Source organism: Orbicella franksi, chromosome 4, assembly GCF_964199315.1.
Source record: "Orbicella franksi chromosome 4, jaOrbFran1.1, whole genome shotgun sequence".
NCBI classification, from domain to species: Eukaryota; Metazoa; Cnidaria; class Anthozoa; order Scleractinia; family Merulinidae; genus Orbicella; species Orbicella franksi.
In genome coordinates, this window is record NC_138148.1 from 15292301 (window position 1) to 15309718 (window position 17418).

Here is a 17418-nt window from a genome sequence, read left to right on the forward strand (position 1 = left end):
TTGATAGTGGTGCAGTCTTGTTAAGATCATCCGCGGCATTGTTTAGAAGGTATGGTGGTATGAGTACACAGTACGGCCACTTAAGTCTGGTCCAAACAAAAGCCCAGTGAGGCATTTGCTTCACATGATCTTAAATGTAACATGGATTGAATAAACCAAAGCATCTATAGTACAGAATTAAACCCAAACCTGAGGTTAGCTTTTGTTGGTTTCAAGGGGTTTGAAGGACTCAAGATGCAAAGCAGACGAGAAATATCTGGTGGCAGTCACTTCACGCAGTGAGGCGTCCACTAACAAGCTGGTCGTGTTTACAGAGCAGTATGTGTTGTTATTGTCTCTTGATACTTCAATTCAGACTTGTCTTTCTTACTAAAGTGTATTTCAATAGACCTGTTACCTTTGTAATAATACACATGAAAAAATTACTCGATTCTGATTGGCTAAGAGCAGTGCAGTTCAAGTGTAACACCAGTGCAAAAAGTGTAACATCAGTGCAAAAAGTGTAACACTAGTGCAAATTACGCATCGAAATTCTGGATCATGATTGACTGAAAGACAATAGGAACGTTTCTAAGAAAATGATATCACGTAAAATGATGACGAAAATTTTGTGCTGAAACTTTGAAAAAAGTTTTCGCAAATGAGAAAAAATGGCTTCACGAAAGATCTTCCGGCACTTCCTCCGCGCGAAGTTTTTCATGTTTATATTATTAATAGGTAATCATACGGTTTTTCTCGTTCAATTTGGAGTTAATTTGCATTTGTGAGTTTTTCAAAAAGCTGAAATTACACTCGCCGAAGCGGCTCGTGCAATTTCAGCTTTTTGAAAAACTCACTCGTGCAAATTAATTCCAAATTGAACTCAAAACGGTATGATTACCTATACGAATAATCTTGTCACCTACGGTTTGAGTGTAATATCGGTGTCGGAAAAAGAGCATGGTGAAACTAGTGGGTTGCCAGTTTTGAGACGTCTATGTGTGAGGTTTGGTTATGTTCTGCTGAATGACAAGCCTTGACAAGCCATCCAATATTTTTTTCTTAGTGCAAATCTTCCTATAGGTCTGAACAGCAGTAAAAACCTCGGACAATTTTGGACGTTTTGGGTTTGGCGCCAGTTCAACATTGATTCGAGGGGAGAGGTGGTTTCATTTCTTGTTTTATTCCAACCAAGATTGACAGCAGCATGCACTGGTTATTTATATTTCAATTTGCATCTCTTGTAGATGTTTATACTGGAGAAGGTAAAAGCTTCTGCCGAAACCTGTTTTTTATTTAGAATTGTCGTATTTATGTCAGTCTCGGAAATCCTCCTGAGTTTTGAAGCTTTCAATCCGTCATTAAATCTCTCTCTTAAAGTCCAGGGACCTCAAAGTTGACGATCTTATAAACATCATTATGCTTGTCATTTCCTGCGCCCATTTTCTTCAGCAATATTTTTATTATGATTGGCAAGGTCAAGTAACAGTTTTGCACCTGGCGTAATAGAATGGTTTTCATTTGAGTCTCGAAAAGGAATTGGTTTTGCGTCAACTACGTCACACGATTGGCTAAAAAAACTCGCGCAACGTTTTTCATCCAATCAGAAGTAAAACCAAAACCAATCGTACCTCGCTCGCACGCGTTTTCCCGCGCTTTGTGTCAGCTACATGTAAATTAATTTGAGTTTTGATTGGTTCACTGGATTGTCTGTGCCCTTTGTGATTGGTCAGGGTGATTACTTTGGTTTTGGTTTTACGACACTCAATTGAAAACCAGGGTCAATCATTATACTTGACTCTCGCACTTGATACCAGTCACGTATTTTTGTTTTGAATTGTTATTGGTTATTAACAAGTACAAATTCAACTAAATTTTTATTTGCCCTCGCTTTGGTTTCGAATTTAACTGTAGACTGACCATTCTCTTAATGTTTCATCATCGTTGGTTTGCTTAGGGAAAAGATTGTCACACATTATTCTGGAAAGATCTGAGTGGCCCGGTCCAAGTAGTTGTACTGCAACGGAGATCCAATTTCTCCCTAGAAAAATATAAGGAAATGGTTGATACCAAACCTGAGAATTTGGATACTGATATTTTAGCGGTTCACTTATGTTGTACTTTGTCTTAGATTGAGACAGTCTGGAGGTGGTATACTGAATTCATCGCAACAGCAAGTGACGCAGATGACAGGACAACTTACCCCAGCGGAAGGCGAGAGTAAGTCAATATCTCCACTTCTTATTTTGTGCAATCATTTGTCAAATCATTACTAATTCATCAAGTTTAAACAAAGTATGTCATGACCGTGACGGTGTTTGGACACTATATCTCATCTTAATTAGTGTAGATTTTTATGATTTTATTTCTGCGTTTCTTCCTTAGTTTTAGTTTCGATTTAGACCATATAACAAACACTCAAGACAGTGTTTGACCTCATTTCCAAACACTTCGAATTGCGTCAAAAATACTCCGCTGCGCCATATATTTTCAACTCTCTTCTCTTAACATGAGTGAACGTACTGTGATACATTTATAACCTATAATCAGGGAACATAGATATACTTTTATAGGAAGCTCAACTGTGTTTTCTTGTATGTTCTCTATGTCAAAGAATGACCACTTTATTATATGGCTGGCTCCATGAGCGGGCAAGATGAACCGAATCTTGCGTTGTGATTGGCTACCCGAGCAGGAGAGATGGCGCTATCTTGCCGGACTTCCGGGGGCTGTCTGGATATTGGCCTCGTTCTTTCTTCTTTGCAAGTTTATAGACCTCGACTCCGTCTCGGTTTATAAACACGCAAAAAAAAAAAAGAACTGGGTCGATGCCCAGCCATCTTGACCTCACGCTTGGTCAATAACCCATATACATTGGACGATTTGTTCAACATTATTGCTTGTACTAAACACCCGGGGAACAATACATTATAATACGTTACATTCCTATCCATCTTTCTTGTTTCAGCTTTCTATTATCCCAACACCAAGTTTGTATATGGCGAAGGAATCCCTGATTTCAAGGCTGTCAAGCAGAGTGCATACAAGCTACAAGCAGTTCTGTCAAGTAGGAGGTAAGATTAAATGAGTTCTGTAATGTTTTCTTTTCTTTCTGAGTGATTTGAGGTATGGACTCTCTTTCAGTGATGACAGTAAATGGCTTTCTTCTCTGGAGGATTCTGATTGGCTTAGTCAAGTCAGCGAGCTGCTCCAGACTGCCACTCAAATCTCGGTTGCTATGGAGTGTGACAAGTCATCGGTTCTGATCAGCTATGAAGATGGCATTGACAGAACAGCTCAGGTGTGTTGTTATCGTATTATGGGTAAGAAAGAGTCTTTCTCTAAGTCTATCAGAATTAAACAGAGTACAGCAGTAAACGTGAGTCATGTAAACCAGAAATCGTGTTTATGTGCCGCTTTAAGAGAATAGAGCGGTTTTCAGTTGAGTGTCGAAAGTAATCAGCCAATTACTTTGGTTTTGATTTTACTTCGGTTTGAGATTGCCCGAGTTGTCTAATTGGTAAGTTAGAGCGGTTTTCATTTGAGTGTCGAAAAGTAATTGGTTTTGCGCTTCCTAGCTTCCTGATTGGTTTAGTAACTCGCGCCAATTTTTCATCCAATCAGAAGTAAAACCAAAATCAATCTTGACTCGTTCGCACACGTTTTCCCGAACCTTGCGTCAGCTACATGTAATTACTTCGAGTTTTGATTGGTTCACTGTATTGTCTATTTCATTTGTGATTGGCTAGAGTGATTACTGTGGTTTTGGTTTTACGACACTCAATTGAAAACCCTTCTAGACAAAATCAGCTACATAACAATTAGATTATGAGCTCGAGTTTTCTATCGCGTGATTGAAACCTCGTCAACTATCACGCATAGAAATCGAGAACGAATAATCCAATTGTCTTAGTCTAAGTCTACCAGTCGTTCAAAACTTTATCTAAATCCTCTTTACCGACTTGTCTAAAACGGAAAGAAGCGGCCACCATTTTTTTAACAAGCGCACACTGCTAGGCTACTCACTATCTACTGAATTGATAGTGAGTAGCGCAGCCACTAAGAAAACGGCATTCGTGATAGAACGCTAGTAGATTTATAATAATTGTTATCAGATCTGTTTTGTAAACCCGCTGAACTCAAAGGCCTTGACGTGAAAATTCAGCCAAAAAAACGACCTTGTACTACAGCACACATGATATTGAAAACAAATTTGATTTGGGTTCAGAATGATTTGTTGTTTGTTTGTTAGGTATCAAGTCTGTCTCAGTTGCTCCTTGATCCATACTACAGAACAGTTGCTGGTTTTCAGGTTTGTACATGTTCTTTGTTGATTTGCTCACCCTTCTAACCCATGCCTTGCTTGCTCGCGCCTAAAAGGTCTTTCGCTTGATAAGTAACCCAGATATACATGTGAATATATGAAAGATCATATAATTGAACTGCGGAGAAAGATATGAAGACATGATTGATCATCGCAGTAATACTTTTTTTTTTAGTATAACTGCAATGATCAATTACGTCTTCGTATCTTTTTCCGGAGTTCAATTATATGATATTTCATATTGAACTCACAACATGACCAGCTCCAAGTAGGCTTGATAGCACTGCACCGGTATCGCAGAGGTTATGGGTTCGAATCCTGTTCAAGTCTGAATTTTTTTTCAGGCTTGAAAAAAAAAATTACAGCTGCTTAAGTTGTTAGTGTGACAGCGATGATCAATCATCTCTTCATATTCAAGATATCTTGGTCAAGAACACAAGATGAAGCTTGAAACTGGTTGTAAAATCATACCTGTAGTCTTTTTGATTGAATTCAAACGTACTGATGCTTGTTCAATTTTTTGTGTGCGTTATCTAGGTGTTGATTCAGAAGGAGTGGCTGTCATTTGGTCACAAATTTTATGACCGCACCCTCCTGTCTCAGACTCAGGATGAACACAGTCCTGTGTTTCTTCAGTGGTTGGATTGTGTTTGGCAGGTACAGCGACACTCATCGCCCCTTCAAGATCTTTTTCTTGTATCAAGCAGGAAAAAAGTCGTTTTTGACAAATCTGCCAAGAAGCAATTGAAGAGATTCTAATTTTAAATATTCAGGAAAGTAGTGTTGTCCGAGCGGGTTAGAGGCTAACCCTTGGAGGCTTGAAACTGAGGAAGATTTTTTTGTCAGTGAAATTATGAAGGTTAAAATTCCAACAGAAATGGGTTGTTAATATGTTGTTAGAAACTAGATCATTGGATAATGCAATTCGAGAGTTTTCATTGGCTTAGCCATCATGGATTATGAGCCATTATAACATACTCTACAATTATGGTAAGCGTACACATGATTTTTTGGGGGCCTTTTTTTGTTATTTAGTTTATATTTTGGGGGTGTTTTTAGTAAAGCAATTATTCCACTCGCACTTACTGGATATGAGATGATTGTTACGCGCCTTGTTGGCTATCTATCATCTCATATCCAACGCGCGGTCGTGGAATAATTTACAAATTACTCCTTAATTTTGACGCGAAATTTCAGCGTTAATTTATAGTGTTCACAAGTGGATTACAAAATTGCCATGGCAGTGGTACGAAATTTCTCGATACTAAAAAGAAGTCAAAAACCCCACGATTGTAAGTGTAATTTGTCACTCACGATATTGAAAGGTAATTAAATGGTGACGAGTGAAATTAGGAAATAATTTCACGCACATTTTGTCAAAATTCTAATAATGTCCCAAGCCTTGAGGCGAGGGAAATGATAAGAATTTTGACAAAATGCGGGTGAAGTTATTTCTTAATTTTACGAGTATGCTATTTGATTACCCATACTTCCTAATGAATGGGCTTTTACCCAATGATTTGCTACTAGTCATTCGTCCTGGTGAGAAAATGGAACCACTTGCGGCTAGTGTGAATAGAATCTTTCAACCTATAACTTCGACAACAGATCCTAACAAGGGGGCGGGGCGTATCACTGATCTAAGAAGTGACATTATTTTCTTTCGTATTCAGGTCCTGGAACAGTTTCCGTTCGCTTTCGAGTTCAACAGCCTTTTGCTTGAGGTAACCTGCCACGCCTATCTCGTTAATTATTGAAATACTTAAGTTTACATTGGAAGAAAACGGTTTGGATGCGTTCTGGGAAAATGCCGTAAAAAAATTGGGAATCGTTTTTTGGGAATCGCCTATTATTTAGGTTGGATCGCTCTGTCCAGTGTAGTCACATTATTTACATCTCTGTTTCTCAGGTGATTGCCGAACACGTGTACTCATCTCGATTTGGAACGTTTATTGTCAACTCTGAACGCGAGGGAGAAGAGGTGCGTGGGGGGTCTGTTGTATTTTTCAAGAATTTTTTTTTTATGATTTAAACTCTATATTGACATTATACTTATGAACTTGCTTACATTATGTAAAGAATTATGTTAGACTCTGGATTATTTGTTGTTTTTTTGTTGTTGTTGTTGTTGTTTTACTTAAGAGGTCAAAGCAAGTAACTTGGTACAACATGAGCCATGCTGCGCCGCAAGTTGCACAGTGAGACTTCCAAAACAAAGAAAAGACAAGCTGTACTGGTGCGAGTTGCTTTGTTTTGGATGTCCCACTGTGTAACCTTCGGCCCAGAATGGCTCATGTTATTGCATGTGACCGGATCGTGCAAAGAGCCCATTTTCAGGTTTGGCTTCTTATCTATTATTTGTTATGTTTATTTTCGTGCATGGGCGAGTGTGCTTGGGTGTGATGTACGAGTGAACGTACTTATGTGATTTTCTTTTTTATGTTCGTGAGTGCCGGACCGTGCGAAATGCGTGCGTGTGCGTGTGCTTTGCGTGTACATCTGCGTGTGAAAACCAAACTTGACACCCAGTCAAAGAATCAAATAATTTCATGTGCTGATTTCGCTTTTCCGACTTACTAATACAGTTTTCTATGCGGCATGGAACAGGAAAACCATTTTAACATTGTTTTCTTGTCAGCAAAAGCTCTATTGAGAGGCAAAGAACATTTACGTACATATTATGGCATATCTGTTTGGTATGCATTTCAGGAAGATATCGAGGAGAAAACCACCTCCCTTTGGACTTGGTTGAACGTTGTCGCAATGTCGAAGCCTGACAAGTTCAAAAATATGCGATATAGCAAAAATCAGCAACAAAGGTAATGAAAGTGACCTTACGTGCAACAACTAAACTAGAAGCTTAGGCCGCGTCCACACTACGCGTGAGGAATTTGAAAACGCATCGATCACTAGTCATTTTGGATTTCTGTTTGAGTAAACACAAAACTCGGTCAAGGAAATCGCGTGACTATCGTCACTTTATCGTTTTCCAAACGCTTCGTTTTCAAAATGTTTCTATCAACACTAGAACGCAAAGTCGGCGTTTTCAAATTCCTCCGATTTGAAGAGCTTTTTCGAAAAGCTCCGTTTTCGTGACAGATTAGTATGGACGGTAGGCCTAACCAGAGAAACAAAACTCTGTTTTCAGATTCCTCCGGCGTAGTGTGGAGGGGGCCTTAGCCTACTTTCTCTTTATTGCATAGTTGCCAGCGATTGTGACCTGCGGTATTTAATAGAACTTTGCCCGCTCTTCTAATTCACTTATTTTTTGGTGTGAGAAATATTTATAGTTTCCCGGATAAATGCTTGGTCGTTGTCTGTAAACTTTCGCCTCGCGTACTTTGCAATACTGTTTTTGGATTTTGTGAAGATTTGGTCATCTTTTCGCGCCAGTTGCATTTTATTCACGAAGAAGCTCACGAGATTCGACGTGTCTCTCAAAAATAAACAGTCCTATTAATCAGAGTATGACTATATTGACAAATGTCGTACTTTCCTGTTGTGTTTACCGCAGAGTTCTCCATCCTCAGTACAGAATACCTTATCTTAAACTATGGTCTTCACATTACGTCAATCGCCATCGTTACGATCATGTACACGATGCTTCCAAAGCAGCTGAGCTACAGGCGCTGAAACTTGAGCAACTCTACAAGGTAAAACAGTGACACGTGTGTGATCATGTTGTCTTTGTGTCATTATGCATTTCTTGTGTTGAATACGTTCGCGCCCATTGTTACTGCGCATCCTTACTGCGCACGTAATTCATGTCCCGAGGCAAGGCTTATATGTATTCTTTTTCAAGGCCTATTCTACCTCAAGGAGCGAAATCAGCTGTAAAAGTCTAATTAATATACTTTGTTGTCTTGAGTTGAGTACGTTAACCTGATCTAAATTTCACTAATGCAGCTTCTTTTGCTAAAGATCATCTTAAAATAACAAAAGCCCCTAAAAGCGCTTGGACTTCTATGCGCCTTATTTCGAAAACGAGCAAGGTGACCGCCTCCAATTTGTTACTTTTTGGTAAAAGGTGATCTTTACCTTACAGCATGGCAAGTTTAAAAAAAATCTGCACGTTGGAACATTTTTGGCGCGAGCATCCTTAAAAGAGCTATGTCGCGGTAATGTCAAATCGCCGCATGCGCATGCTCAGAAGAGTGTGAAAGGCCCCTTAGAAATCAAGCAATTGAATGAGCTGTCCCTTTTATTTCTCCCAGTCGCTGTTGGACGAATATTCTCGACTGTTAAAACGCTTGGCAGCTGTGGACTCGGAAGATTGTTCCTCCAAGATGTCTTTTTACACAGCTACTCTTCACCGAGCCTTACGAAAAAAGAGCTCCAACGATCATTTGGGTGTTTTCAATCATGGGCACAGCAACAGCTCGCTTGATCACGCTCTCGACGAATCCGGGACTTGGCCAAGTGTGGCCTCCAACTTGTCTGAAGAGGACCCGGATCCTATGGCGTCATCTATGACGTCGTTACCGCCCTCGAGGCGCATGACGCGTAGTCGGTCGTTGGATGACATGTTAGACATTGACAGCCGCCATAGGAGAGTTCTGAAAAAAACTACTAGTCTTAAACGTCGCGTTGGGAGTAGTAAATTCTACACGGAACAGATTCTGAACGCTATAAACAAGGGTACGAATACGTAGCTCATAGGAGAATCTTTGTTTACAATGTTTGCCTCATTAGCATAAGCGATACAGTTTCTGATAGAGCGACAAAAACACTAGTTCTGAATACTGAAAGGGCACAGCACCATTAACTGTCCTAAGGAATTTGAGCCCGATGAATTGAATACTTTTTGTGCAACGCGGGTTTAAAAACTCAAAATGTTATATAGAAGGTATGAGCCCATTAGCGCTTTCGCCACCCATAGTTTTTTTCCAGTTTTTGAACGCCAATTTCTCCTCGAATGTTACACCTAAAGAGCCAAAATTTCACCAATTACTAAGTTTCACAAGCTTTTTAAATGTTTGTAGTCAATTCGTCTCTGCGCAAAGTCGTATGTTAATGAGGAAAATTGTTAACAATGACGTCAGCAAAGATTCTTCTATACTTAACTATCTCAATTTTGTTTTGCTCAAACAAACAGCGAATTCATGGTAACATTAATTCGTACTTTTCTTATCCAGAGACAATTCTTGCTGTTTTTCAGCAGATGCTGGTCTTCTGTCATGCTAGCCGAATAATAGCTGAACCATGAAAAAATTGCCCTCCATGAACTCTTCTTAGCTGCATTTTTCTGCACCTTTTGGGGCATGGTGTGAGAAAAACAATTTAGGAACACACAAACAAAGCTACATCATAAAAAGTAGTCGTAAAAAAGTTTAGATGCATAACCCGCAGAGTTACAGTAAATAGGTTTGTGCTTTCAGTCAACAGAAACTAGGTTTTGAGCGAGAGAGAGAGAGAGAACTATATAGCTTACTATCGGCGTGTTTTCACCTCAGAGCCGGGTATGGGGTTGGAATTGTTTTTGCAGTTCAGTTGTTGACCTTTGTGTATCTATTTTACACCAGAGTCTAGCAGTGATGTGAGAAACCGTCCCATCTCTGAAAAATATAGTAATCTCAAGGATTACCTCGACAGCACAGGTGAATAAGTCTCTTGTTTGTTGGCTACATGTCCCTTCTCGCACTGCTCACAAATTCACTCCACCCCCTCCCTCCTTCCTGGACCTTACCATTGAATTACACTGCCACCAAATCTCACTGCTACTGCTATTAATGTGAACTTTCTAAGAGTAATAAAACGTGAACGTGCTTCAGAAATTGGCCTACCTCTAGAATGATTTCCTATTCGAAAGTGACCAGGTTAGGAAATATATATGAGCAATATTCAACGTCTTTGACTTTGTCGTGTAATTTTCAGCGAAAATAACAGGCTCTCATTTTTATTTTATTTTATTTTATTTCATTTCATTTCATTTCATTTTATTTTATTTTATTTTATTCATCATCACTTGCGTCCGCTCAATGTAGCCCACAAAACTTACTTATCCCCCATTCACACCAACTAAACTAGTTTAACTAAATCAGAAGAAAAATTTCAGATCACCTCGCTAACATAATTTAATCAAACACCTACTTTTGTTAGTGCGCACGCGTTCTGCGCAACACGCAAGCCATGGTTTAAGCGCCACGCGCGCACTGGGGTTGACATTGACGCAATCTACTACGCTACCAAGTACACGAATAAAATGAAAGCAAAATTTTCCTATTGTGACCAAATCAAGTTTAATGAATCTGTACTTAACCAGGAACACCAGAATAGGAGCATATCGCTAACCACTAACTGTTTACGTCTTCCAGCTGAAAACCTAGCTGTTATCTGTCAAAAAGTATACTGAAATGCAACTAAAAACATGTACCTGCAGATGGCGTAGTGCGCGCGCAAAACAAGTGCGAGATACGCAAATTTCTTACTTACTGGGGAGGTGACAGGAAAAAATGTAACGGGCACCGTAAACGTTTTCAAAAAAGATGAATAACTTAAAAAACGCGTGGTTACCCCTACATTTTATGTTATGAAATGGAAGTGGCAAGCCTATTCAACACGTGATTGGTTTCTGATTGTGAGCACAAGGTATTTAGACTGTAATTTAGCTGAACCAGAGGAAGGCTGTCAGAGACACTAAAAGCGCTGCTGCAACGATTTTGTTATAAAAAGCAAACCAAAAATGGTTTTTATGTTACCATTTGCCATGTAGTTAAAAGATCTTTTTAGATGTGTTTACTTCTCTGTAAGTGAATGCGAAATCTACGGAAACCTGTGAAGAAATATCCTTTCCTTCTTTTTACAGAAAAATGCAGATGTATTTATGTATTTATGTATGATATATGTATGTATGATGGATTCCAGTAGCCCTTGCAAAGATCTACTTTTTCCGCGTGGTCCTAACCTGGCACAAAAACCTTCGTATTTAGTAGGCACCGTCCTTAAGCTGTGCCGTGTGCACGGTATGAGCAACTAATATTTAACCGTGTTTAGTTAAATGTTTAACATGCCAGTGTGGACGGGGTATACGAGTAGTTTTTCAGCGTGAGCGTTCTGCGAGTGTAGACTGTTTTTCACCTGTTATTTGCAGTGGAGGAAGGTATGTCTGCGTTCGTGAGATCACTTACCTGCCTTTGTTTTTTTAGGTATCGATCACCAATCCGAAAAGGATATCACAGTGTCGGAATATAAGTGCTGTGGTTACATGGTCAAACAAGGACGTAAGTGATAGTTTTGTTGACGTGAGAGGGGTGGCTGGGGTTATCTCGTATTTTTTGTATGTCGACATTCTCCATATATTAATTGACTATTTACACTTTTCATGTTAATAATCAACAAATTAAATTAATTTCATCTTGCTTTTTTCAAATCAAACCGATAGAACTTGATTGCTGTATCATAACCTTATTGTATGTTCAGGATAATCATTATTATTAAAAACTGGATCATTGGGTAATGCAATTCGAAAGTTTTCATTGGCTTAGCCGACATGGGTTATGAGCTAATATACCTTGCTCTACAAATATGGTAAGCGTACGCTTTTTTTTTTTTGTTTAATTTTCTATATTTTGGGGGCGTTTTTAGTAAAACAATTATTCCACTCGCGTCTGTTGAATATGAGATGATAGATAGCCTACTCGGCGGCGCTATGCGCCTCGTTGGCCATCTACCATTTCATATCCAACGAGCGCTCGTAGAATAATTGTTAACTGTTTTATTTTAGTTTACAAAAGCTTGAGGAACACTGTATGTACTTATGGTCATGCTAATACAGGTTCGACTGCAGTACTTAAGCAGTGTGCTGTAAACTAACGAAGGTCTCTCGGGGTTTTTTTTTTTGTCCAGAGGTTCGAAGGAATTGGAAAAAGCGATGGTTTGTGCTCGATCTCACCAAGAAGTACCTAGCCTACTTTGAAACAGAAAAGGTTAGTTTTTGTGATTAGTTCATTTTGAGTTTCGCTCATAAACAGACAAAGCTTCATAAGCAGATCTCTTGTGTTCAGGTGTTATCCCTTCCCCGAGCGTTGCCTATCTGAGTTTTCCTACTTAGTCTGCTGTAAAATAGCAGAACTTTCCATAAAACCTGCTTGATCAGTGTGAACACCTCGAGAACGCTTATATATGCAGTTCAGGCAGCAAGTTCCGTGTTCGGCAGATTTCGTTAAAGCACACGAACACTTTCCGAGTCTTGCCATCCGAACATGTGCGGCATGTTTCGAGTTTAACAAAAAAATGGTCACTCTGTGACGTAATGAAGTTACATCGTGTTGCTGAAAACTTCCGTGGTAAAGACTCGGGAATCAGTGAGTTCTTGTTTCTGCGATAACGCCTTCATCTGGTACTTATTCTCCCGTGAGATTCACGGTCGCCACTTGCGCCCTTCCGGCATCTTAGTTACCAATCCGTTCTCTTCCCAGGCGGACATCCCAAAGGGGGCGATCAGTTGTAAGGCCATCACCCGTGTCTACGAGCACCGGAAGTGTGGCAAGAGCAAACGTGAGTTCCTGTTTTGTGTGGACACTCCAGACCGTACATACACGATGTACGCACCGACCGAGCACAGTATGAAAATTTGGATGACATGTTTAACGATATCGCCGACTGCTATTGAACTCCAGAGAGATCAAACGTATTGCAAGTGAAATGAAAAGCCTGTCTGACAGTGCAGCTCCGATAAAGCACCTAATTTGTTTTGTTCCAGAAAAGACCCGACGTTCCATGAAATGGTCCCACTAAAGACGAAGAGCTAGAAATCTACTTCCAAATATGAGAAGAAAGCGTCAAAAGCACATCTGTAGTAGCTCTTCAGTTTACTATACTGAGAATTTTTAAAGAAATGACAGCAATTTCAAAGCGGGTGGCAAAATTTTCCGCAAGCACTTTCTTGAAGTTAGCTATTGAGAAAATATCTTTATCTGTGCTCAACGTAGCGTGCAGAACCTTTTACAGGCAATACTTCAATAAGTGGCTTTAGCAAGTGGAACATTTTGTTATTCTTTTGTCAGTGTGTCAATTTATCATTTTTTTGGCACAATAATCTACTTTAGAAAACCATTAATTGTATCCCACGCCTATATGAGATATGAATGACCAAACAAACTCCATTTAATCAGTTCCTAGTTTATTCTGTTTTGTCCAGTCACATTCCCAGTTTTACGTGCACTGGTTGTTTTGAGAAGTAGCTTATATCAGAGATGCACTGTGATTATGGCCCAAAGATAAATATACGAAACCTCTGTTCTGTTTGTGAGTGAAGTGAGCTATTCCTTAACTTTCGGAGACTTGCATAACAAACACCGTTGTTGTTGTTGTTGTTGTTTTTTTTTTTCTTCCGTTAACTAACTATGTGTTTTGATGTGATAGTGTATCTAAGGAAAAAGAGTTGGTCATTTTAGCCAATTACACCATTTTAGGAATCTCGGTTAAAACAGTTTTGTTCGAAATCACAAGTTCGTGTTTGAGTTAAACTATTTCAGCGATTTGAAGTTGATAATTCCTTACCTGTTTTGAATGCTGGGCGTTTCACATCTGCTATTTTAGGATTTCAAATTTCCCGCGCACCGCCATGTTTATTTTTGTAAAGTTTGATGGGAAATTATGACGTCAATGCGTGGTTGGTCGTTGTTAACATGCAGCATTGCGTGAATCTAGATTTATAAAAGCGCCTCTAATCATTTATGATTTATATTCCGGATGTGAATATGTTCAGTTCCAAGGGAAAATATTCATCTGTGGACTCCATATTGAGATCTTTGACCGCGCAATGACGTCATAAATAATCTTAAAGTAAACATGGCGACGCCCAGGTGATTTAAATTGATGATCAAACACTTCGTATTCGAACCGATTGCAGAGATATTACCTTAAAACCCCAGGAACAGTTAAAGACAACCATCAGGAATACTTTGGAACTTGAACTGCCTCTTAACCAAGATTCCCTTTAAGGACTAGACTCTTTCTGTATGCACATTAGATAGCGAGAGACGTTTCATGTTTGGTCGGTTCTGCAATCTCATTGCATTATTTATTAGGACTCTCTTTAGTACAGAATTCTATGATTCGAAAGATGTTAATGTGCGTTGTTTTTATTGCTTACAAGGTGGAATAAAACTACTGAATAGGCGGCCTGTACCATGCTCGATCTTGTTAAGCCTGGCAAAACTACTGACGGACCTGGCCACAGTTGAGTGTGAGCTCTTTCCCCTACTCCCTTGGTAGTTTTGCCAGGCAACGCAAGATGGCGGTTGAGCAAATTTGTCTGACATCTTTATTGAAAAATGGAGGCTTTTGGCAGCAAGTGTTTATGAGTAAAATATGATTTCTAAGGGACAAAACGAGTTTTGTAAACTTTAATAATTTTGGTTTTGGGGTGGAGGTTGGATGAGTTTAAGGGTTTTTCTTTAGACTGTACTGTCCTAAAGAGAGGAATGCTTGCAGGCTGAGCGGTCTTGAAGCCATTTTGATCAGTATTTTGTAGATAATGTCCACTTGACCACTTTTACAGTTGTTTGCTTAGTTACCTGGCCTATGAATGCAAGCGAGGCTGGAGGTGACCTTGCTTTGATACAGACCTCTCTGCTTTTCTCATTTAAATGCCAACTAGTTAGCATAAGAACAACTTGATTTACACAACAAAAGCAGTGAGGTCTTTATCAAAACAAGGTCACCTGCAGCCTCGCTGCCATTCAAAGGCCAGGTCACTAAACAGACAACTGTAAAATGGTCTGTTGCAACCACGTCATGCATAGAGTATATATTTAAGAATTGAATAGGGACGCAGATTCCACATTACTCAAATACTGTAATTTAATAACAAGAAGTAATTTTATTTTATTAATTTAATGATGAAAAGCATCTTGCTGTGAAATTTAGTAATAAGCGCTGTTTGTTCTGTTCAAAGTGGGTTTCCTGCTGGGGTTAATTGTGGTGATGTCCAAAATATTTGCAGTAATTTTCGTAGCGCGCATGCTAATAAATCATTGATTTATATTTGTCGTTCTAACATATTTTGTATAGTAATATCCATTGTTTATATAAAGTAATCGTAAAATTTAAACCTTGTAGATATCAATTTCTGAAAGTAATGGAATTCTTTATAAGACGAATATATTTTATAGCATAAGAATGGTTTTATAATAACGGTTTTATAGTATAATGATGGATTAAATATATCAAAAGAGAGAGGTAGGACTACTTTATATTGCTTTTTAGAAAAGTGAAGTATCCAACAAGTCGGAAGAGGGATTGTAAAGAGAAGTGTCAAGCTAATAAATTCCACATCTGCCAAAGTTTACACGCTGAACTCTTCGCTGGATCACAACCTTCCTAGACATTTTCGCGTTAACTTCATTTGGTGATTTTAGAAGGGCGATGTTCGCTGCAGGCTGGCGTCCTTCTCGGTTCCCATAGCATGAAACAGCTAGGAGAATCCTTGCTTCCTGAAGCGTCAAGCCCTGGCCAAACGATCGCAACATTTGAACGCAACATATCGCAACATTGTTGGGCGCAACATGTTGTGCGCGGTTGGCCACCCTGTTGCGACGTGTTTCGACCTGTTGGGTATTGTTAGCTCAAGTTTGAAAATGGTCAAATTTTTCATGCAGCATTTGTGGATGTTGCATGATGTCGTACTCGTTTGGTCGGGTTCGTGCAAAAATGTTGCGCCAGGGTATGCGCGCTAGTTCGATTTGCAAGACCCAGCATGTCGCAACACGTCCCAACAGGGTGACCAAACGCGCGTAACATGTTTCGCCTAACAATGTTGCGACAAAATGTTGCGATCGTTTGGAGGAGGCTTTAGTCGTTTGGCCTGACAACAGGCTGTTTCCCGTATATATACTACTGGTGGAAGAGAGGCACTGAGCGATGGCTCTCACCCAGTGACCCCGGCCAGGGTTTAAACTCGGACTGCAACATGCTAACTATTAAAATGTTAAATGTTAAATGTCTATAGTGGTCGATGCGCCCAGCAACAACTGGCTAGTTTTCACGCGTGCCACTTAAACTGAAAGAAACAAATATTGCAAATAATCATAACAGGCTTAAAAATCCCAACTGGTGGGAGGCAGACCAGTTGGCTATTTACAAGCATGACCGAGGGTCTACCGAGAAACAACTCCAGCTTAGTGGTCAGAGCGGGACTTGAACCCGCGACCTACGGATTTCAAGTCCGGCGCCCTAACCACTCGGCCACGCTGTCTCCCGGCGAACACGTTTTGTTTCAGGGGAGTAACGCAAGTTAGAAAGTTGTTTGGTAGACACTAGACAGATTGGGGTTCAGTGATGCGAAAAAATACTTTTCTCCTGACGAATTTCATTACATTAGAGAATAAAGATTACACATATATCAAGGATATCACATCTGCTACTCTGCAGTGGTGGCTCGTCTAAGCGTACGAAAGCCAGAGGACGACGCATGCTGTTCGATGAAGCACAGAAGTAGAGTTCAGACTCCTCACCAACGAGATTGCTGAAAGAGCCGAGGGGCTCCCACTAACCATGTTAGTGTAGCCCCCTCACATGAAATTACACACTTCTGCCTACCTCGTCCTCAGCCGTCGTTGTGTTTCGTCGAAATGGGGAGGAACAGGGAACACAGGTTTATCGAGCGTAATGGACTCACAACTCTACGCGCATCGTGTCCCAGTAAAGAAGAGAGGCCTGGGAAGGGGCCACGATACTGCAGGTGACTGGATATCAACCTCGTCCCCGGGGCCTTCTCCTCGACGATTTTCAAAATGGCGGCTCCTCGGGAGAAGACCTTCCGTCTGCCATTTTGAAAAGTGGAGAAGGCCCTGGGGACGAGTTTGACTGGATATCTGCCAATCAGAAGTGGTCTATCGACTTCTCACGACCTTAAAGAAGACTTACATTGCTTTACAACAGCAGTTAAGGATATTCATTTCGCAAATCCACTTATAGTCTACAATTTCTTCCTTACAAACTTATTTATCAGTCTTAACATTAGTCAGCGTGTTGAACAGGCAACAAACCATAACCGAGAGTAAATAACACGTTGTAATAAATATGTACAGAATATGCACTGGAGATTTTAAATGATAACTCCTCGATAAATGTACTATGTATTCAATAATGCTAAGCAACACTGCCTCATG

General features: G+C 39.9%; 1 protein-coding gene across 3 annotated transcripts in view; it reads left to right on the forward strand.

The window, feature by feature from the left end:
• The window catches only part of LOC145483562 (myotubularin-like), a 53671-nt gene that overhangs the window by 22535 nt on the left and 13718 nt on the right, over positions 1–17418 (forward strand). For 2 of the 3 annotated variants that reach the window (XM_081462096.1, XM_081462095.1), the window contains exons 10-25: positions 1–49; positions 217–318; positions 2111–2199; positions 2948–3053; positions 3124–3280; positions 4232–4291; positions 4841–4960; positions 5977–6027; positions 6213–6284; positions 7013–7122; positions 7818–7956; positions 8518–8941; positions 9826–9900; positions 11449–11523; positions 12149–12228; positions 12721–15596. The exon at positions 1–49 is cut by the window's left edge and continues 35 nt beyond it. In XM_081462096.1, the coding sequence (XP_081318222.1) occupies positions 1–49; positions 217–318; positions 2111–2199; positions 2948–3053; positions 3124–3280; positions 4232–4291; positions 4841–4960; positions 5977–6027; positions 6213–6284; positions 7013–7122; positions 7818–7956; positions 8518–8941; positions 9826–9900; positions 11449–11523; positions 12149–12228; positions 12721–12945 (1934 nt within the window). In that variant the 3' untranslated portion in view covers positions 12946–15596. Of the gene's footprint in view, positions 50–216; positions 319–2110; positions 2200–2947; positions 3054–3123; positions 3281–4231; positions 4292–4840; positions 4961–5976; positions 6028–6212; positions 6285–7012; positions 7123–7817; positions 7957–8517; positions 8942–9825; positions 9901–11448; positions 11524–12148; positions 12229–12720; positions 15597–17418 lie in introns of those variants that run through there. The other variant, XM_081462097.1, reaches the window with a different exon arrangement.